The sequence below is a fragment of the Herpailurus yagouaroundi genome, unplaced genomic scaffold, assembly GCF_014898765.1.
Source record: "Herpailurus yagouaroundi ecotype Mexico unplaced genomic scaffold, PumYag 139, whole genome shotgun sequence".
Taxonomy (NCBI): domain Eukaryota; kingdom Metazoa; phylum Chordata; class Mammalia; order Carnivora; family Felidae; genus Herpailurus; species Herpailurus yagouaroundi.
This window is the reverse complement of record NW_024412394.1, coordinates 5117347-5139427: the sequence shown is the minus strand read 5'-3', so window position 1 is coordinate 5139427 and position 22081 is coordinate 5117347. Positions and strand designations below refer to the sequence as shown.

The following is a 22081-nucleotide window of genomic DNA, read 5'->3' as shown; positions in this document are numbered from 1 at the left end:
CACCATCATTAAAGCTGTAAAATGTATTCCAGGACAGTCTTTTGTTTGCAGTGTCTTACAATTGGAAGATGAGGGAGGGAGGGAGAGGTTGTATATTTTCTCTTATTTTTGGTATTTGCACCAGGGTTAAGTTTATCTAAAGTTGGAGAACATGGTACCATGTAATGTTTTAAAAAGAAGGGGTGGGGGGGACATTACTGCATTCCCTTAGGTCAGCGTGGAGTCTTAACCTTAAGAACTGCCAACGAGGAAGGCTCTGATCTATCTGTCATTTCCTGGCTCCTCTACCTTGTACAATGTTAGGAGAGCTGCCTCTCCTGTGGTGGAGACTCAACCTAGGGAACAGGAAAGTGATCTGATCAAATTCCCCAAACCACATTCCCTCCATTCCCTCCATTCCCTCCAAGGTTGCAGACAGCAGCACTCAGGCTGTCACGACCATGAGCACCTGAAAGTGCTATGCTGTTTGAGTTCCTGCAGTTTTAAGGAAATGGACAAAATTAGATCCAGGCCACTGTTCCAGGCTTAACACACCCCTTCCCTTCCAGAAAGTCCGTAGAGACCTGTCACCACCAGCAGTAGAGAACAGCACAATTCCTGTTCTACACAGACCACTTAGAACTTATTTTACACGAACCTCACCTACCCACCCAAACCCAGTAACATCAGTACCTTCTATCTGCCTTGAGGGCTCGAGGGAACAGATCGGGGCCAGCCTCCTGCTTAGCCAGAGGGCTCTGATGAGTGCAGCAGTTGTGGTGACTCTCCACACAGGAAGGATGGTGTCTCCCTGCAGTGGGCATGCCCGGGAGATAGCATTCATATGGGTTATGAAGATGAGTGGCCAGCTCATGTCAAGGAGCAGATGGCTAAATGAGGTGTACTGGGAATGCTGTGAGATTCATGCTTGAAGGAACAGGAGGGAAGATAGCTTATGAGATAAAAACCCCAAATACAGTCTCCTTAATGTGAATATTTTAAATTGGCATTTACATTATACAGTTAACTTGGAGTGATGAGAAATGTAAGGGAATTACCGAATTAGTGAACAGCGATTAACTCAGAAGTAAAATTATATCATCTAAGTCGAAGGTTGTTTTACACAGCAGAGGAAGGATATTACTAAAACCTTGCCCGGTCTGTCATCGCCTAATTGAAATGTGTTCATTTAATATGCCCCATCCTTCAGAGTGCATAGCTCATAATTTGGGAGAGTGCTATCACTTAATCTAGTTATTTTTCCTGGTTCTTCCTTTGAATCCCGGTAAGACAGTGTGTGGCACATTCCCCAGGGATTTGTGTGACACTCAGAAGAATGAGTTTGTCTGTTCATTAACCTGTGAACTGGCGGGTCCCTTTGGAGAGTGAAAGGAACAAGTCACTCCAAGGTTAATGCTTGTTTGTCGGAGGTGAAGCCTCCAGGGAGACGCAGAGGGTGAGCAGGCCGGGATGCTCAAGGACTGCCCCATGAAACTCTGCACTGTGTCCGGATGCCAGATCCATGTGGCCAGGAGGGAGACTGCCGAGCAGGCTGGGTCACCTCTGTGGATCACTTCCTCTGGTCAGGAAAAGGCTCCCCAGCAGTCAAGTGGGGTGGGGTGGGGTCTGGCGTAAGTATATAGGGTTAACTTTCTACAAGGATCTAGGAGCAGTGTTGAAATATAAGAAACTGTGAACAGTTTCGGTGGATCTGTCTTTTACACAAGAAGGCAATATTGATTTCATGCATTTGCCTCCAATGGCTGAAATCTTTCCTTGAGTTGGAAAACATTTGATTTTGCGAGTGTTTGTGCACCTGTGCACAGGCACATTCCTAACCACAAGACGAAGGTAGAAGCGGTTCGTTATTCTCCAGTGTAAATGCCTCATGGACATGCAATTATACTGACATTCAGGGGTTGAGCTTGAACAGCACCTGGTCTGAATTTCTAGGTAAATCAAATCTAAGTTCTGCTTAGTTCTCTGGAAAGTGGTATGTCCCTAGTTTTGCCGTAATTCTTCTAGGCTCAGTTGGAGCTAGCCCTAAGGAGCAGGTAGAGGGTCTGAAGTCAAGTTCAAAGTCTGCTTCAGTCCTAGCACACTGTATGTGTACAAAATGTACTTTATTCTGTTGTCTCTGGATTGGTTGTGATAGAAGCTTGTTTTCTTCAACAGATTTTCTTTTTACCCCCAGGTATATTCGAATAGTTGGGACTCACAACACAGTGAACAAGATTTTTCACATTGTGGCTTTTGAATGTATGTTTACAAACAAAACCTTCACTCTTGAGAAGGGGCTGATAGGTAAGTATCACAATTACATTTTTGTATATATGCTTAGATATTTTATCTTCAAATATTTTGCTATCTCATTAACTCATCTTAACCCACCTCTTAATCAGCTTTTGACTAAAAATTGGTTGATTTGAATGCCTTATGGCTGAGTAATATAGAAGAAGTCTTATATTTTTAGAAGTAGTCAAAATAATAATAACCTTAAAAAATATAAATATTGCACTAGGAGTTAAGAATTGATAATGTTCTAGTGATGCATTCAGACTTGCTATGTGAGGAATGCTTATGATAGTCAGGCAAAGCCTTTTACACCAAAGGCTTTTCTATTTTTAATGGTAGGTAGGATCACGGAGGAAGTCTGTAGAATATTGATCCAACGCTCATGCTTTCCAAGGCTATGGAAGCATTTTGGCCTTTAATTGGATATGAATGCTGTGCTCACTGTGAGAGTATCTTCTTTTCATGGACACATCAGTCCATGTTTGCACTGTTTAGCCAAGCTCACGTCCAGAAAATGCCTGCCTGTAATTTAAATAAGACCGGAGTAACTGAATTGTCATTGTGAAAGTCAGGTTATCTTGTGGGAAATACTGTCTGACTGATCTTTCAGAAGAGTATTTTTAGTTGCTATTTGGTTGTGTTCTGTTGTGTTTTGTTTTTGTTTTAGATAATACTTAGCGTGGCATTGTTTACAGCCCATCCCAGGTCTTGGCACCCTAGATAGCGCGAGCCATGCCCCTGGCTTTTTATACACGTGCTGCAGAGATCCTAGTTTGACTGACTAGTGCCTCAGATCTGTGTCTTTACTGCAGCTTCTTTGGAAAGGGACTCTGTACGTTCAGGTGCCCTTGCCTTGCTATTTCTAAAATAGAATTCTGTGCCTTTATAAAGGGATCCACGTCTTCTCTCCTTCTGAGGTCCCCTCCATCTGGGACGTAACATACGGACACACGTCCTGAAAACATGGTGATGACCAGAACAGGAAAGATGAGTGTAACTTGTAAATGTTTCCTAACTCTTGGGAAGGTCCTAAGTCTAAATTTCCTTAATACCTGCTGTGTCCTAAATGTAATCCTTTACTTAGGGAAGTTTGGAAGACTAATATTAATAGTGTAGCAGGAGTAGAAATTATTCCAATGTGTAGAGAACATTTAGGGCTCAACTAAGATAAATAATTTGGTATTACCTTTGTTGTGCATGTAACTTTTAATATTAAATACAAATGTTAATCATTGTGGCGACTTGTAAGTAATTTGAAAGTCAACAATGCTGAAACATTTCCTGGTATTGTTAAGGCTTTTAATTCTGTGGGCTGTATGGAATTGTGGTGATGAATGGTTGCAAGGAGGGCGCATGTTTTCACCTGCTACCCATGTTCTGTTATATGTGGGCCCCACTGTGCATGTGATTGTGTAGTTAGGGGTGTCCTTACCGAGAAGGATCTTAGAAACCCAACCAACCTTCCTAGTCCTGGCGTGCACACCACTTGGCCACCCATCTCGACCCCGTGCACTGCGTTCTTGAACATGCTGCATAGCAGGCACCCTCTACTTCAATCAGTCTCCCCTTCTTATTGGAGGAAGAACAGGTTTGTGGACACAGTAATTATCCAAGAAGCAGATCTGTGTGGCATGAGAATCCATTACAGGATGAAACTCAGGATCAGTGGTGGTGAGGGATGTTGTTGTTGGTCTGCATTTTTTGTCCAAAGCGAACTAGTCAGCATTATCAGAAGCCATAATGGTCTCAGACATGTCAGGGGATGAAAGAAGATTGCAGAGATGCAGGAAGTGTGTTTGGTTTCTGGTCAAACACTTTTCTTCGAGCCCTTTTCTCTGATGCTCATGAGTTTGACTGCAGAGAGCACTGCAATCATCTGCCTGTCACCGTCCCTCAACTGAATGGGAGCAGTGGGGCAGGTTGGCAGGTATGTACGTGCACTTGGTGGTGGATGGCCTGCGGTGGGATCCCGTCTGGCCCTCCTCCTGCCATCCTCACAGCTCAAGCCGTCCCCACGCTGGGCAGACAGGGAGGCGGTGTGAGTCGTACGGGAGTGCAGGGGGATTGCATTATCCTTGTCTGACATGGCAGCGCTGCTTAGTTTAAAGGGGCGTTTGAAATAGCAATGGCCAACTTTCCACATTGATGATCTCAGGTGCATTTTGGCTGCACGCAGGCCTCAGCCAGCCGCCCGTCAGGGGCCTCCAAGAAGGGAGGGAGTGGTTCTCCAATGGGGGCACAGTGTACGTCAGAATCATCTGGAGTCACTTCTAGATGGAGCTGCCTGCCATTTACTCCTTCCTGTGCCCTGTGAAGTACACACTTCTTCCTTGAGAACCACTGCTACACTCCCGGCTTTCAGGGAGGAAAAAAGTAAAAAGTAACATAATATCGTCATGAATGACTAGTAGGGTATCAGACCCTCCTTTTACGGTTTAAGATTCAGAACGTCTCTCTTTCACAGCTCCTGATCTTTGTTTCATAGTTTCCGCTACTCCCATTGGGGCAGTACTCTCCTTGTAGGCCTCAAGATTACTTTAAACATATTTGTGTTGGTTTTTTCTTTTAATCAGATTTTAGGATCATTTCTTACAACATACCATGATGCCAGGAAAAAGTAAGCTTTGTGTGGTTAAAACCTGTTTCCCAGCAGAGAGTTTCTTGCATGTCCATCCCTCACACATCTTCACTTGTGCAGATTTGTGGGGAAATCCCTGGGAACAGGCCCTACCTCGACCACACTGACCAGATCTGGTGTCAGCCTCTCCCAGCTCATCGGCTGCTGGCCCCACAACCCCTTCTCATTTGGTGTCTGCTTCTGGATCGCGCTGGGATGTGTCCTCGCCTGCGAGGGTCAGCCTGTGATGACCATCTCCTCTTTGTTAGGAGGTGTTGATAGAACTCTAACCTTCTGACCCGTGAGGCATGGAAGGAATAATTAGAATAGATATGACCACTATTTTACAAGCATTCAACCTCCCAAAGAAGGTATTTGCTTTGCCTTAGCACTCCACCTTGTGATACACAATGGCATTTGCCAAGTCCTTGTACTTTTTCATAATAATTGCCAAAGCTTCCTTTCATTTAATCTTGCATTTAAATTCACTTACAGACAACCTACTTTTGTCTGTCTGCTGCCCACTTCCTGTCTGTCATATTATTTTGACACCAGTCCCAGACATTTTATCATCTTAGACATAAATATTTCAGTATGTTGTCTCTAAAAAGTAAGACCCCCTTTTTTTGTACCCATAATGACGATGTCATTATAATATCCCCAAATTGAACTGTAACTTTTTATTGTATTGTTTTTTAAGTTTATTTATTTATTTATTTTTAATTTTTATTTACTTTTTGAGAGAGAGAGAGAAAGAGAGAGAGAGCGCAAGCATGAGTGGAGGAGGGGCAGAGAGAGAGAGAGAGACAGAATCCGAAGCAGGCTCCAGGCTCTGAGCTGTCAGCACAGAGCCTGACGCGGGGCTCAAACTCACAGACTGTGAGATCATGACCTGAGCTGAAGTCGGACGCTCAACCGACTGAGCCACCCAGGTGCCCCTATTTATTTATTTATTTTGAGAGAGAGCGTGCACACACAAGCATGCGAGGGAGGGCAGAAAGAGAGAGAGAGAGAGAGAGAGAGAGAGAGAGAGAGAGAGAGAGAGAGAATCCCAAGCAGGCCCCACGCTGTCAGTGCAGAGCCCAACAGGGGGCTCAAACCAACAAATCTTGAGATCATGATCTGAACCAAAATCAAAACTCAGACACTCACCCGACTGAGCCACCCAGGTGCTCCAGGATATTTAATACTCATAAAAAGTTACAGTTCAAGAGTGACTCTTGATTTCGGCTCAGGTCATGACCTCACGGTTCATGAGTTTGAGCCCTGTGTCAGGTTCTGCGCTGACAGTGAGGAGCCTACTTGGGATTCTCTCTCTTTGCCTCTCTCTCTCTCTCTCTCTCTCTCTCTCTCTCTCTCTCTCTCTCAAAAAAACATTAAAAAAAATATTTCTAGTCAGTGTTCAGATGCCCCTAATTGGATCAAAGTCTAGAGTGAGTTTATGTGCTTTTACAGGTTATTTAAATCAGAATTCAGATAAGGTCCATACTATCAATAAACAGTATGACTCTTAAGTCTCTTTAAATCTGTAGGTTTCCTTCCACATTTCTGTCCATCTCTTTCTCTCTTGTTTTTCTCTCTATTAATTTATTTGTTGAAGAAACTAGGTTTTTGTCCTGTAGAGTTTCTAACAGCTAGATTTGGGTGATTAAATCCCCATGGTAACATTGTCATTTTTTTTTTTTGTGGTATTTTTTGTAACTTAGTAGTTAGATAGAGACTTAATCTGATTCAGGTTCTGGGGGGGTTGGTTTTGTTTTGTTTTTTGTAAAAATGCTGTGTAGGTGGTAGTATATATATGTTTATTAAGAAACACAGAAAATCTTTGATTGTCTCTCTCTTTTGGATGTTCCCCTTCATTCATGATTGTTTCCTGGATTCATTATTTCATAATTTGGAATTGCAAAATGATTATTTTCTTATTGTATCCTTCCTTCTTTATTTAGTGGCTAGGAAGAGAAAAATTTCCTCGACGCTTAGTTGATAATTCTGAGATGCAATTTGCCAGGGAAAAGAAGGGTAAAGGTCACACCCTTTCTATGTATTTGCCATTTTCAGGTAGGTGGTTACCTGCCATCTTACACATGGGGCCACTGAGAATTGTTGGTGGGGACTGTTGGCAGGGGAAGGGAGAGGAATACACATCATTTTCAATTTATGGGATTAAACAAATTGAACACCTTTTGATCACTTGAAGTTACTGTTATTGACATTCAAGTTGTCCCTTCTTTAGCCTTTCCATACTGGCTCTTGAGTCCTTCTGACATGGCCTCCATAGTCCTTAATAATTCCTTGATTTCTGGCAGGACGTGACATCCTGGGTTCGTTTTGCACAGTTCCTGCCCCGATCTGGAATCAGCCATTTCTGCAAGAAGCCCTGCTTCCTTTCAGTGGGAAATGACATTTGGAAACCTCAGTCTAAGCCCTTGCTGCTGGGATGGTCACTATTTCTGGGTCTTTCCAGTGGATGGAACTAGGAAATGCGTGCACATTTCTTTATTTGTTTATCATATATTTGACAGGTTAAATATATCATGAGTGCATGCTGACACATCTGGTTAAAATTCAGTACGCAAAGTTTTTGCTTAGCCTTTCGTCTTGCAGCTCCTTTTTCCCATACTAAAAATCTTGGTTACCAGTGATACAGCACAATAATTCATTCGCTTTGTCCCCAGCACATACAAAACAGCCTCAGAATTACAGTATCATTGCTACCATATGGTTACTGAAAATAGTTTAAGATTTTTGCAATTATTTTTGAGGCCCTTAGGGTATATCCCACTAGAGATATATATTAAAATTACTGTGTTATAACGTCATCTAAAATAATTCTCTGTGTGGTCATGCCACTGTTTCAGTATACAGTTGGATTCATTTACTCCATTTTGCTTTCAGTGTTTGGCAATTGCCTTTAAAGATTTTTTGTTTTGTTTTATAACCGTGTAAACTATATACACAGTTCCAAAGTGAAGTCTGCAAAGAAGCTGTATTTAAAGAAATCTAGCTTCTGTTCCTGTCCCTTCTACTCCTATAGGTGATCTCTTTTCAAAACCCTTGAGTTTTTTTAGGTTATCCTTCTATTTTAAATGATGAAAAATAAATAAACCAATATATTTTATTATGTTATACTACATATAATTTATATTTTGTATCCTCGTCAATATTCTTTGATAATTGGTAGCACACTGTGTGCTATTCATACTTTCTTTCTGTGGCTTGCCTTTTTGTACTTAACACTCCTCCCAAAACTAGCTATATAGAAGGATACGACGCATTCCTTTTTCTAGCTGCATGGTAGTCATTAGAATAGATGTACTGTAGTTTATTTGTTCAACTAGTTCTCTGTTGATGAACCATTTGGGTTGCTTTCTGTCTTCCCCTACAAATTGTGCTATTGCCTTGGGTAGAAGTCTTTTCCTGGTTTTCCGACTCTGTCCTTGGGCTAGATTCCTAGAAAGGGGATTACGTGGTCAGAGGGTAAATGCATGTTTAATTTTGCAAGGTGTTGCCAAAATCACCTCCACAGGGATTATACTATTTTGACGTTCTCATTGGCAGTATAGGAGAATGTCTGTTTCCCCACAGCTTTGCCAGAGGAGGGTAGTAGTATCACGCTTCTGGCTTGTTGCCAGTTTGCTAGGTGAGAAATGGTGTCTTCGTGCGCTTTTAACTACGTTTCTCTTTTGAGAGAAATTGAGCATCTTTTCGTATGTCTAAGGGCCATTTGCATTTTTTCTTTTTTAAATAGCTCTTCTCTTCTTATGAGTCTTGTAGATGAATAGAGAATATGCTTTTAGTAAGACTTGGGGGAGCAGTAAACACTTTACACTGATATTAGACTGTGGTATTTAGCATTACATGAGTCTAGTTTCCCTTCTTAAGGTCTCCTACTTCTTCTGGGAAACATAAGCTGTCATAAGTCCCTCTCCATCCTTATCTTCGGCTCTACCGCAGCTTAAGAAAGAGATAGTAGGCTAGAGCATGGAGCCCTAGGCTCAAAATTCAAGGTCCTTTAACCCTTCCAAAGAACAAGAAGCTTCCATTACCAGCTTTAGGCCTTTAAGGGTTACTTCTGTGTCTGCCGGTTCGTATCCATGAGGACCAGTGGCTCTTTTGCTCTAGTTTCTTGTTAGTAATTGATGTAGGGCAACCCAAATACAGGAGTTCTGTTTCTGAAGCTCTGGGAGCACTTCCTGCCACCGCCACTGCCACCATGGAATCGTGCTGTCTGCACAGGAACATGGGAGCCTGTGCTCATCTGCCACCAGAAGCAGATAGAAACATTTCCTTTCTTCCTCCCACTTTCTGCTCTCTCACTGGTTTCTTCTACTGGCAGAACTTCACCAAAAACCAAGCTGGCAAGCTTGGGAGATGTGGTTTGGGGGAACGTTAGCCTCCGAGATACTCTGAGAGTATTTAGTTGGGCTCTGAAGGAGTAGAGATATTTTCTTGCCTGGTAAGAGAAGGCTTCTTGAAGAATAGTAGTATTCTGAGGGGTGCCTGGGTAGCTCAGTCGGTTGAGCGTCTGACTTCAGCTCAGGTCAGGGTCTCATGGTGTGTGGATTCGAGCCCTACGTTGGGCTCTGTGCTGACAGCTTGGAGCCTGGAACCTGCTTCGGATTCTGTGTCTCCCTCTCTCTCTCTGCCCCTCCTCCATTTACTCTCTGTCTCTCTCTCTCAAAAAAATGAATAAATATTAAAAATTTTTAATGGTATTTTGAGCTGGGCCCTGAAGAATTCAATAAATAGTATAGAGCACTACAAAAGTGCTAATTCACATAGCAGCAAAAATGGCTGATGCTCAGTGCGCTCAGAAGAGCTGGAAGCAGGAAATAGAAATAGGTTGTCTATAGTTGCTACTGTCATCTGAAAGTATTTTGAAATTGTAACAGTGTGTTTAGAATTCTGTTAAGTTCCTGGGGAAATAAACAGTTACAAATCTGTGCTGCGAAGGGCTTTTGGCATCCACTGAACTAAGAATATGACTTCTGTGCTTTGCAACTGTGTTTAAATAATAAGTGTACTCTGGAGCAAAAACAGAGATTTGGGGGTGGGAGAGTTCACTAGGGGGTGAACGTGTTAGAATGTGGCATCGAAGCAAGCTTGCAGGAGGTGGCAGAGGGGCCCTAAAGACCTTAATGCATATGGTTTCCTAAAATGACACTACTGAGTGTGGACTAGTCTAGACCAAGAGGCTATGCTTTTCCCAGCCTATTTCTCTAACCAGATATTAAAGCTGGTTCTAATTGTCAGTGAAGCTTAACTTCTTTATCTACTGTAAATTACTTGGCATTAAGCAGACATTTATTAAGAGGCTGCCAAGTATATCTTAGGCACTAGGGATTGAAAAATACAGAGGTGTAGTTTCTGCCTTGGAGGATCGTGTGAGCTAATGGAGGAGAAAGACACTTAAATAGAAGGTGACAACACAGTAAAATAGTTCATCTATTGGGAGATTTCAGCAGATGCTATAGGAACACTGGAATGGGGGCACCCAACCTGAGTTGGGGATGGTGTCAGGGAAGAGCCCCCAGTGGAGGTGACGAATGGGTCAGTCCCTGAACGAAGTCAGAAAGTGGAGGGTCAGGGGAAAATCACGGAAAATGATCAGTGTGTGCAAAGGCCTGTCTATCTCTGACCTTCTTCAAAGCCAGTGCCCATTCCAGTGGACCACCTTGCATCTGGTCAAAGGGTTGGAGTAAGAGTTAAGTTAGTTGTGGTCTCTCAACCTTCCTGAGGAGAAGGTTAAGCACTGTCTTCTTACAGGATCTTAGAGTTTAAAAACAAACTCAGATAAAGTAAATGCCCCACAGTAATGCCTACAGAATGTAACACAGTTTGCCTACTTCCCTAGTGAGCCTGTGTTCGCCAGTGGAATGGGCTCCAGTTCTTAACGTTGGGCAGAGGGCGAAGGAATGGTTAGAAAGCAACTTACTCATAATCATTTAGGATTCTCAGTCTAGTGTGTGGTCCTTGGTGCACATGGAAGTTTCATTTTCCTTTATACCTATATTTTGTTTCTGGTGGTGGTGGTGTTTTGTTTGAGAATAAAGACAACCTGAAAAGGATTTTATTGCTCTAATTTTACAGAATTTGTTTCTGTAATTTACAGGATTGATTTTTTTGGATCCTACTTAATATATCCCCTTGTTTGTAACAGTGGTATAGTGGGGTGTGTGTGTGTGTGTGTGTGTGTGTGTCCGTTCATCCAGGTTAATATAAACATGCACAAATTGTCTTAAATAGGACATCATGGAGCATAAATCCAACATTATGCAATGGTATCACTTTCTCACAAACCATGGTTCTCCCTCAAACTAGCATTAAGAATAGCCACGTTGTAAATAGGCAGGGTGTTTCTCTGGCACCTACTATGAAGGATGTTCCAGTGGTCAAGGGGGTATAAAATCTAATTTTGTTGGTCTAGTCCCTAGTGCAGGCCTCTACCCCAAACCTAGTAGGTAGTTTTTTAATTTAATATTAAAATTTTTTTTTTTACATTTGATTTATTTTTGAGAGAGAGAGACAGAGACACAGCACAAGTGGGGGAGGGGCAGAGAGAGAGGGAGACACAGAATCCAAAGCAGGCTCCAGGCTCTGAGCTGTCAGCACAGAGCCCAACGCAGGGCTTGAACTCACAAACCGTGAGATCATGACTTGAGCCCAAGTTGGATGCTCAACTGACTGAGCCACCCAGGCGCCCCTAATTTAATATTTAAATAGATAATACAAATATATATGCTTATTTCCCCCTTTTTATTAAAAATCGTAGCACATATTCTCATACATTTTTTTCAATTCGTGTTTCTTGGCGATCTTCCCTTACCAGTATACATAGAGCTTTCTCATGCTTTTGATTTTTACATTTGTGCAGTATTCCATTAAATAGAGGTCCTGTAATTTATTTAAACAGTCCCCTTTGATAGGCATGTAGGTGTTTCCAGTATTTTACTATCAATAACAATTCAGTAGTGACCCATTTTATAAATAGTGAGGCTTAATCAGAGGTGATTCTAATAAAGCCTAAAACAAACAAACAAACAAACAAACAAACAAACAAAAATACCCATTATAATTCCCAGGACCAGCTATATAATTTGCAAGGCAGAAGGCAAAATGAAAACATGGAACCCCTGTTCAAAGAACAGGCAAAATGCTATTAAAGGTACTTTTTTCCCTTTTCTCTTTCTGCACATTACTCTATGTTCATCACATTAATTTTACACTTAATCCCCTTACTTATTTCACCCATCCTTCCATCCACCTCCCCTCTGGCAAGGGGAGTTCATTCTCTGCATAAGTCTATGTTTTTGTTCCCTTTTTTTCTTCATGTGTTCATTTATTTCTTAAATTCCACATGAGTGAAATAATATGGTATTTGTCTTTCTCTGCCTTATTTCACTTAACAGTGCAGAGCCCGACATAGGGCTCGATCTCGTGAAACGTGGGGTCATGACCTGAGCTGAAATCAAATATTGGTCACTTAACTGACTGAGTCACCCAAGTGCCCCCAACACTTGTTATTTCTTATCTTTTTTATTCTAGCCATTCTGACAGGTGTAAGGTGGTATCACACTATGGTTTTCATTTGCATTTCCCTGATAATTAGTGATATTGAGCATCTTTTCATATGTTCATTGGCCATTTGTATGTCTTCTTTAAAGGCACTTTGAAAAAAATGTTTTTCCTTTCTTTTGCAATCTTTCTGCTTGGCGTGGTGTGTGTGTGTGTGTGTGTGTGTGTGTGTGTGTGTGTGTGTGTGTGTTTCAACAACAGATTTATTTTTTTGAAAGGAATGGATTTTCAGGAGAAAAAAACATGGGGCAGAGGTATGGAATAGAAAATAAATAGAATGTGAGCCATTTTGCTAATTGTTTTATGACCACAGCAGATTCCTGTGGAGAATGCCCTGTACAAAAGAACACAATAAAGGGGCAAAGATTGAGGTGATCCCTAAGGCGAGGCTGAAGATTTCAGTCTCTGGTATTTGGAATAGGCTGTGGTCCTTGTTTTTAGATGGGTCACTGGGTGTGTGACATAGCCCACATATTGGGCAGCATAATGGCCACCTGACCCAGACAGAAGTGGCTTAAAGCGTTTGGTTTCATGTGTCACATAACTAGCCAGGTTCCTCCCTAGGATGCACTACCAGGTGGGGGAGAGGAGCTACTTCTTGTCAAACTCCTTCTTAATATGAGCTACAATGGCTTTCTCCATGTTCCATTTCAACACCAAGCCCTGTTGTATCGCCTCCGACATATTGGCATTTTGGATCACAGCCTTCGATGGCACAGGGTTACAGGGGAACAGAGGATGGCCTACTGCAGCAGTCTCCACGGGGAGGGGCTGGTGACACTCAGACCCAGCGGGAGCCACCTTTGCTACCTAAGCCATGGCACATCTGGGTTGGCATGATGTTTCTTTTTGCCATTTAATGTCATTCGAAGTAAAGAAAATTTAAACTTTTTCTGAGAGAGAGAGAGCATGAGCAGGGGAGAGGGGCAGAGGGAGGGAGGGAGGGAGAGAGACACAGAGAGAGAGAGCGCAAATCTTAAGCAGACTCCATGCTCAGTGTGAAGCCCAGTGCAGGGCTCAAGCTAATGACTGTGACATCATGACCTGAGCCTAAATCAGGAGTCGGACGCCTAACCAGCTGAGCCACCCAGGTGCCCTGAAAAAATAAACTTTTAAATTATAGCACAAATTTTATCATTCATCTTTATATTATGTATTGGTGGTTTTATTTATTTTTAAAAAAATTTTTTTAACGTTTATTTATTTTTGAGACAGACAGAGAGAGAGACAGAGTATGAATGGGAGAGGGTCAGAGAGAGAGGGAGACACAGAATCTGAAACAGGCTCCAGGCTCTGAGCTGTCAGCACAGAGCCCGACCCGGGGCTCGAACTCACTGGCCGAGAGATCATGACCTGAGCAGAAGTCGGATGCTCAACCAACTGAGCCACTCAGGCGCCCCATGTATTGGTGGTTTTAAATGCAGATAAAAGAGCATTTATCTTATGTGTGGAACCAAAATTTTACAGTTCACATTTGGTAGCTCATGTGTATGTGTTTAGTTCTTACCAGAACAGTAGAAATTCTGCACAAAACTGAATTTTTTTATTTCACTTCTTAATTCACAGACATTCCATAAAAACTCTCCACCCTTGGCTTAATCGGTAAGCCTCCTTAATAAGGAAGGACTGAGGGGGAAAGGAACTATGGGTTGCCTGATCTTTCCCTTCCTTTTTTATCTTATTACTACCAGCATAAATATTTGGCTATAATAGGGAAACAGGAGTGAAAAAAGACAGAATGCAGTTCCTTGGTCATTAGTGCTTCTTGGAACACTGTTGCCTTCTTTCTCCCTTGGAGGCAAGTTCTACCTTGGGGAATTGTGGCTTCTCTAGGCTGTCAGCAGCCTCACTCACTCAGTCACACAGTGTGTTTACGTCGTCCTTGCTTTGAGTCTCATTCAGCACCTATATGGTGTGTGGGTTCACTGGAATTCTGTACTCATGGGGCAGCAGGTAACTGTGGACACACATGTTGCGTATCTCCTGTATTCATAGGCTTGCTCCATAGTTCCATCAGACTATAAACGTAAATTCAGAGATAAGATTATTAAGAATTTTAAGACCAATACAATAGAGCGTTAAACTCATGGCGGGTCGCTTCTGAGTGCAGGGCCTGTCTGAGAGCACTGGTTGCATGCCCATGAAGGGGCCCTGATTACCGCTGTTATTTAACATTGATACGTCTGAAAGTTCTGGTGAGGGGACCCGGGGAAGAACACAAATAGGTGTGATAAATATTGAGGAAAAGGGACCAAATACCATTATCTGCAGATGAGATATGGTAAGACATCCAAGGAAATGAACTGAAAAATTACTAGAACTAACAAGAACTCTGAGGAATGTAGCCAGTCACAATAATAAATACAAATAAAGTGTTCTCAAAACAAAAACAAAAACAACCCAGGGAAAATATAATGAGGGAAATTCCGAAATTCCATTCATAATAGCATTGAAAACTGCCAAACACCAGTAACAGCCCATGAGCCATACATCAGTCCATCCCTAGCCCTGTGACCAAGGATCAGCCATCTCCAAACCCCTCTTACGCCTTTAGAGATGGGAGCAGGGTCAGGAAAGCAAAGGTGGGAGCCGTAACTGCAGATTATGAGGGGAGCATGCCAGGAAGATCTGCCAGAATTTTTAAACTTTTCTCCCCCTCACAAACAACAAATACCTACCAAGGAATAAAATTAATAAATCCACATGTTCTAATTTAAAACTATAAGTCTTTAAGAAACACTGAATAATGGAAAGACGTATTTCTGGATGAAAACTTTAATGCAGTAAAAATTTTGGTTCTTCCCATCTTAATCTACCAGTTTCCTGCAGGACTACTCAGAATCCCACTGTGCTTTAAAAACAAAACAAAACAAAAAACTTTGAGTTAAAAAGAATTTTTCCAAGAGAATAAATACATGGAAATCCCTTCCCAAAAACAGAAAAAAAAAAAAATGAAATGAGAGGTCTAGTATTAACAAGGTATTAAAATTAGTACTACATACTGCAGTAGTATGGCATTAAATGCAAGAATAAACTGGTAGATAAATTAAGCCAACTCGGAATTAGATCTTAGCATATGTAAGAATATAGTGCAGGATAAAAATGACATTTCCCATGAGTTGAGAAAGGAAAGGTAATATAGTAAATGCTGCAGCAGTTGGTAACTAAAAACACCTGAGATTTTCCCCACATACTGTATACCAAAATAGTTTCCTGTTAAGAGTTAGATAATATTACTCCAGAAGAACCACAGAGAGCTGTTAATAAGTATTTATCTGAGCTCAAGGTTGAGGAGGTACTTCCTCGGCACAAAAGCAAAGGCAGAAAGCACAAATAGAGCTCAAAGGTCTTTGACAAACTGGGAAAAAATAATTGCAGCATACATGAAAATGAGGAATTACCTTTAATATAAAGAAAGTACTTTCAAACGAGTAAAAAAGTTGTGGATTCCCAGGGTACCTGTGTGACTCAGTCAGTTAACCGTCCGACTTCGGCCCAGAGCATGAACTCACGGTTCGTGAGCTCTGAGCCCTGCATTGGGCTCTGTGCTGACAGTGTGTGGAGCCTGCTTGGGAATCTCTCTCTGCTCCTTCCCCACTCACTGTCCCTTTCTCTCTCTCTCTCAAAATAAATGAATAAAATAAATTCATTTAAAAAAATGAATTCCCAACAGGTAATGTGCACAAACAGCAATTTATTAAAAAGGAAAGAAAAAGCGTAATTGTCAATAAACTTGACAAGAGTGTGGCCTCACTAATAATCAAAGAAATACAAACTAAGATACCATTTTTGTCCTCTTTTATCGGCAAGTATTTTTAATTTAAAATTTTTCATTTACATGAGTAATACAATCATTTCTCACCAAAACACAAACACAAAAATATATACAGTGAAATAAGATATTTCCATTTTAACACGTATTAGCCTAGTTATTGCTAAACTTGAGTATCTTTATGTTTATTGGCCATTCCTACTTTTTTTATGAATTATATCTTCATGTTCTTTCTCAACTTCTTTTTTGATTGCTTGTGTTTTTTATTATTAATTTGTAGATTATGGATAATCATTCTTTGTCTTTTATACATGTTGCAAATATCTTCTCCCCCACTGTTATTTTAACTTTGTGATGTCCTTGTTGTGCAGAAGTTTTTTATTTTGACTTAGTCATACCTGTCAGTCATTTCTTTTCTTGCTTCTGGATTTTGTGGCTTGCTTCGAAACTCCATCCTCAGCCCAAAATATAAAAATGTGCTCCTCTTTCACTGTTGTCAGTGGCTCGTTCTTGTTGTCTTACTGCTACGTGTGTGTGTAGCATTTAGCTCTTCGATCCATTTAAGTTTTATTCTGTGTTTGGTCTGAGGAAGGGGTTCCCCTTTTATTTCTAAAATATGTGACAAGTTGGGGGCGCCTGGGTGGCTCAGTCAGTAGAGCATGTTACTCTTGATCTCACGGTTGTGAGTTCAAGCCCCATGTTGGGCATAAAGCCTACTTAAAAAAATAAATAAAAATAAAATACGTGACCACTTGTTCTGAAATCCTTTATTGATTATTTCATCCTTTCCCACATTGATTTAAAATAGCAGGTATCCTGGATCTCTCCATCCTAGATTCTGTGACACATCATTTAAATAACTGCAGCTTTATAATCTATTTTGCTGCCTAGTATTGCAAATCCACATTTATAGCTATTCTTTTTCTAAATTTTCTGGGCTATTCTTTCGGATTTTCTTTTCCAATGAACTTGAAAATCAGCTTGTCAAGTTTCATTTCAAAATCCTGTTGGCAAAAATATTTTAAATGAAAATACTTCGTATGAGTGAGGCTGTCACGATATGGGCAGTGTCATACTGTGGAGAAACGTGTAAGTTTTCTTGAAGGCAGTTTAGCAATAAATGAAGTGTCTTAAAAATACCCCCTCAATCTACTACTTTAGTAATTTATCCTAAGGAAATATTCAGGAAGAACATTTCTTTTATGTGAATGTATAATGCAGTGTCATATTTATGATAACCAAAAAAGTGGAAAGACTGCAATGTCTAACAATAGGGGCATAATGAAATAAATTCTGGCACATTCACACATCAAAATTTCTATATAATCATTCATAACATAGGGAAATGCTCGTAATATAAAGTAGAAGCAGGATGCCATCTTTATAGCCAAACTGATGCCAGTATTTTATTTTTTATTTTTAAAAAAAAAATTTTTTTTTAACGTTTATTTATTTTTTTGGGACAGAGAGAGACAGAGCATGAACGGGGGAGGGGCAGAGAGAGAGGGAGACACAGAATCAGAAACAAGATGCCAGTATTTTAAAGATAGTATATGTATTTTTATATATGCCTATATTAATTTGCTAGGGCTGCCATAAAAAAATACCAGAGCCTGGGAGGCTTAAACAACAGATGTTTACTTTCTCCCAATTGTAGAGGTTGGAAGTCCAAGATCAAGGTGTCGGCAGGTTAGGTTGGTCCTGAGGCCTCTCTCCTTGGCCTGCTGATACCTGTCTTCTCACTGTGTCTTCATGTGGGTTTTTCAGCATGCACTCCCATCCCTGACGTCTCTTCCTCTTCTGATGAGGACATGGGGCCTGTTGGAGCAGGTTTCCACCCTTATTTAATCTTGATTATCTCTTTAAAGGTCCTATCTCCAAATACAGTCACGTTCTAGGTTAGTGGGGTTACCCCTTCACATTATGAATTTGCAGGGTACGGGACACAATTCAGTCTATAACAGTTCATGAAAACAGCCCTTGTTATAACAGGACAATAAGAAGAACATCAAAATGTTAATCGAGGTTATCTGGATGATGAGATTGTAGGCAATTTTAATTTTTTAATTATATTCTCTGCATTTACATATTTTCTTCAGTGAATATGTGCTACTTTTATGATCAGAAAAAAATATTAATGTTTCTTTTTCAAATAAAGCTATTTCCACACTGCCTATCCTAAGAGAGAGACAAGGCAGGGTGGATAGGGCCAGCACCAGTGCCCTCCAGGCACCACAGGACCCCACGTGCTCCCAAATATAGCCCACTAAATTAAGTCCTATTTCTGGGTTAGGTAGGGGAATTTCTTTGTGAAGTATAGTGATTCACCTGATGATGATTCTGTCGAGTAAACCAGGAGTCCCTGAGAATCTAGATGAAAGATGCCAAACAAACAAAAAAAAAGAAGATATACTGTATAATTCCACTTACAAGCAATTCTAGATCATACAAATTCACATATAGTAACAGAAAGCAGATTCACAGTCCTCTGGGGCTGGGGGAGGGATTACGGAGGGGCATGAGGAAGCTTTCGAGGATGATGGAAAGGTTTGTTATCTTGATTATGCTCATAGTTTCATGGGTGTGCACATATGTCTAACTCATCAAATTCTACATTTCAAATATGTGAAATGGTCTGTGTGTCAATTATACCTCAAGAAAGATGTTTAAAAATGAGAGGAGGGAATTGGAAGGAAAAATTCCAATAGCCTTTGGGGCCTTACGGTATTCCTTATTTATTAAAATAGCAACGCGAGGGCCGTGCTTCTGTGAATCAAATGAAATCCTTGGGATTTGGAAGCTGTTGGAGCAGGCTGCTGTATAAAATGTTTTGGGAGGGGACCTCTAAACCTGATGGCCTTTTCCTGCCTCATAATTCAGTGTAACAGGGCTTGGGTGTGTCACTGATTTGAGTAAAATTAAGTGATTGCATGATACTGGGTGCCTGGTAGGTGAGCCAGTCCGGGACGCAGCAATCTTTTTGAATTTATTGGCTCGTTAATATTGTGAAGATGGGTATGTTTCTTTTATAGCTGCATTCGATACTTAGCTTTTTAAAGACAGGAACTGGTACAGTGCTACAAGAGAGAAATGTACTTAAAATCACAACATTACCTGTGGTAAAATTATCATAAAAACCACCCAGTACTGAAGCAGGGGATTACTTCAATCCTGCCCTCATAATGACAGGCAATGGTCGTTGGTGAAGTTGTTTTCCATGAAGCTGTGTTGAAATCAACTAAAATGGCAATAAAGCGGAGTGTGAAAATGAGGGGCTCAAGTGAGATGTAAAAGTGCAGAAGGTGTTAGATGTTCAAATTAGAATCTTCAGGAAATGATTCTGTAAAATATTAAAGATGAATTGATTGAGTTCTAACTTCAGGACTATAGGCACCCCAGGCGGCCCTTGTGCCTGCCGGAGGCAGACGCTGCACCCCCGTCCTAACTGGGCAGCTACTGCTTTGCTAATGGCCAGCGAAGCCGGCTGACAGAGCAATGGTCTTTGGTGGCAAACGATAGTTTAGGGAAGAGCTTAGAGCCCCGTTTCCTTCCTTCTTGCTCAAAACCAAGGAGCCAGTTGCCCCAGGAGCATTATCAGACTTTTTCCCAGTGATCCTTTGATGAATGTTCAGTGGTTGCTGGTTGTTAAAAACTGGAAGCACACCTCAGTAAAACCTCAGCGAGCTGTGGAAGCACACTAAAACATGTATCATCAGAGATATTTTTATATTATAGAAATAACTTATATCGATGCTGCATTCCAAATGTCAAATGTATTCCCTTCTTGCCCCCACGGCCACTACATCCGAGTGCGAGCCACCACTGGCGCTAGCACTGCTGTCATGGCTGGCTACTCAGCAGGGTCCCGCATCCTCTCCAGTCCTTCCCCCCCATGGAGCACTCCTTTGCCCAGAGTCACCCAGAGCCTTCCCGTTCCTCTTAAGACAAAATTCAGTCTTCACCGTGGTTTGTGAACCCGTGTGTAATCTGGAGCCTGCATACTTGCTTCAGCTTATACCACTTCCCATCTAGCCTTCTGCTGTTCAAGCCGCAAGCCTTCTCTTCATTCCCAGAACGGACAGGGCATTCTCTGACCACGGGGCCTTGCACTTGGCATTCTCTCCGGAATGTCCCTTACCCTCCCCCCATTACACCTCACCCCCTTTATCTAGGTAACCTCCTATTGATCCTTTAAATTTCAGTTTAAATGTTACTTCTTAAGAAAAGTTTTAACTGACCCTCTACCTTTGTATGATGCTAATAGGTATGGATTTTTTTCCCTTCAGAAGCTCTTCGTTTCATTTGCAATGATACATTTTATTCACGTGGTTTGATAATAGAAGGGACCGTGTCTGTTTTGTTCACTGCTATATTCCCAGCACGTGGAATCCCAATACTCAATAAATGTTTATTGAATGGATGGATGGACAGAATGGTGTGCTGCATTCTGAGGACCAGAAGATTAGCCCAAATTCTGGTTCCCACTCTGCTGCCGATTTGCCATGTAATATAAGACAGCATCTCTCTGAGACTCAGAATTCTCAGCTATAAAATGAAAAAACTAACCGACTGATCTGTTTCTTTTTTGTTTTGTTTTTAAATAAGCATCCTTTGGGTGTAGATAATTGTGTTAATCATATACCTCAGGGCATTAATACATCATCCTCGGTGTTCCAAGCAAGGCCTTTTTTTAAATTTGTGTTTCTTCTTTGCTTTGAACCCTGCTTCTGTTCTCCTTCTCTGTGACATCATCTTGAGCATGTTTGGCTATATCCTTAATATGCACTTATATTTGTAAAATCTATAACATTGGCATGTCTTGTATATGTGTTTTCATCTTCAAAAATGTTCGTATGCTATAAATCTTATTCATTTTCATACTTTTCTCAAGGAATACTATGTTTTTAAGACCTATGTATCATTGCTTCTTAATGAGACTTAGCATTCCATCATAATAATTATAAATATATTAACAAACTTATATAGTCCTACTTTTTGCCAGACGCTATCTAAGCTCTTATGTAAAATCATTTAACCCTCTCAACAGTCTTGTAAGGTAGGCAGTTATTCTCTTACCTGTTTTACTCATTCATTCCCCATTGTGATGGATACCTAGGTTGCCTCCAGATTCCTGCTCTCAAAAACAGCCCTGTGACGAATGTCCTTGTATCTATCTCCTTTGTATCTGCATGGGGATTTCTCTGGGACCTGTATGCAAAGTATGATCCTTGAGCACTAAAGCACACGGCTTTCATTCTGCCCCTTGCTGCCAGATTGCCTTCCTGTATGGCTGCTGCTGGTTCACATTCCCAGCACCAGGAGTGCATGAGAGCGCTTTTCCTCCCCATCCCCTTAACCCACATACAAGGTGGGTGTTCTATTCTTTGCCCTTACAGTGACCTGATGGCCCTAAGGTCATAGTGTTGTTCAATTTGCACTTCTTGCATTCCTAGTGAGTTTCTTGCCACTGCTGCTGCTACCCCCCCAGTGCAAGCCACCACCATCCCTCCAATTGCTGCGTAATGTTTCTGCCCCTGGCTCTGCCTGCATCCTCTCTAGTCCTTCCCACTGTTCTCACACTCCAGGCAGGGTGAGCCCATTGGAACACCCTTTTGCTCAGAATCACTCAGAGGCTTTTTTTTTTTTTTCTTTAATCCATTGAAATGATAGATGCTCTGATGATGACCCCTACTTGCATTCCTAAGATAATTGCTACTTGGACATAATGTATTTTCTAAGTAATTGGATTTGGTGTTGGTTAATATTTATTTTAGAATATTTATACCTATTTTCTTTCTTTCTTTCTTTCTTTCTTTCTTTCTTTCTTTCTTTCTTTCTTTCTT

At 41.2% G+C, this 22081-nt stretch overlaps 1 protein-coding gene across 4 annotated transcripts in view; it reads left to right on the top strand.

The window, feature by feature from the left end:
• Positions 1 to 22081, top strand: part of BTBD9 (BTB domain containing 9) — a 417923-nt gene that overhangs the window by 271299 nt on the left and 124543 nt on the right. For all 4 annotated transcript variants that reach the window (XM_040473393.1, XM_040473392.1, XM_040473394.1 and 1 more), the window contains one exon: positions 2174 to 2283. In XM_040473393.1, the coding sequence (XP_040329327.1) occupies positions 2174 to 2283 (110 nt within the window). The remainder of the gene's footprint in view (positions 1 to 2173; positions 2284 to 22081) is intronic.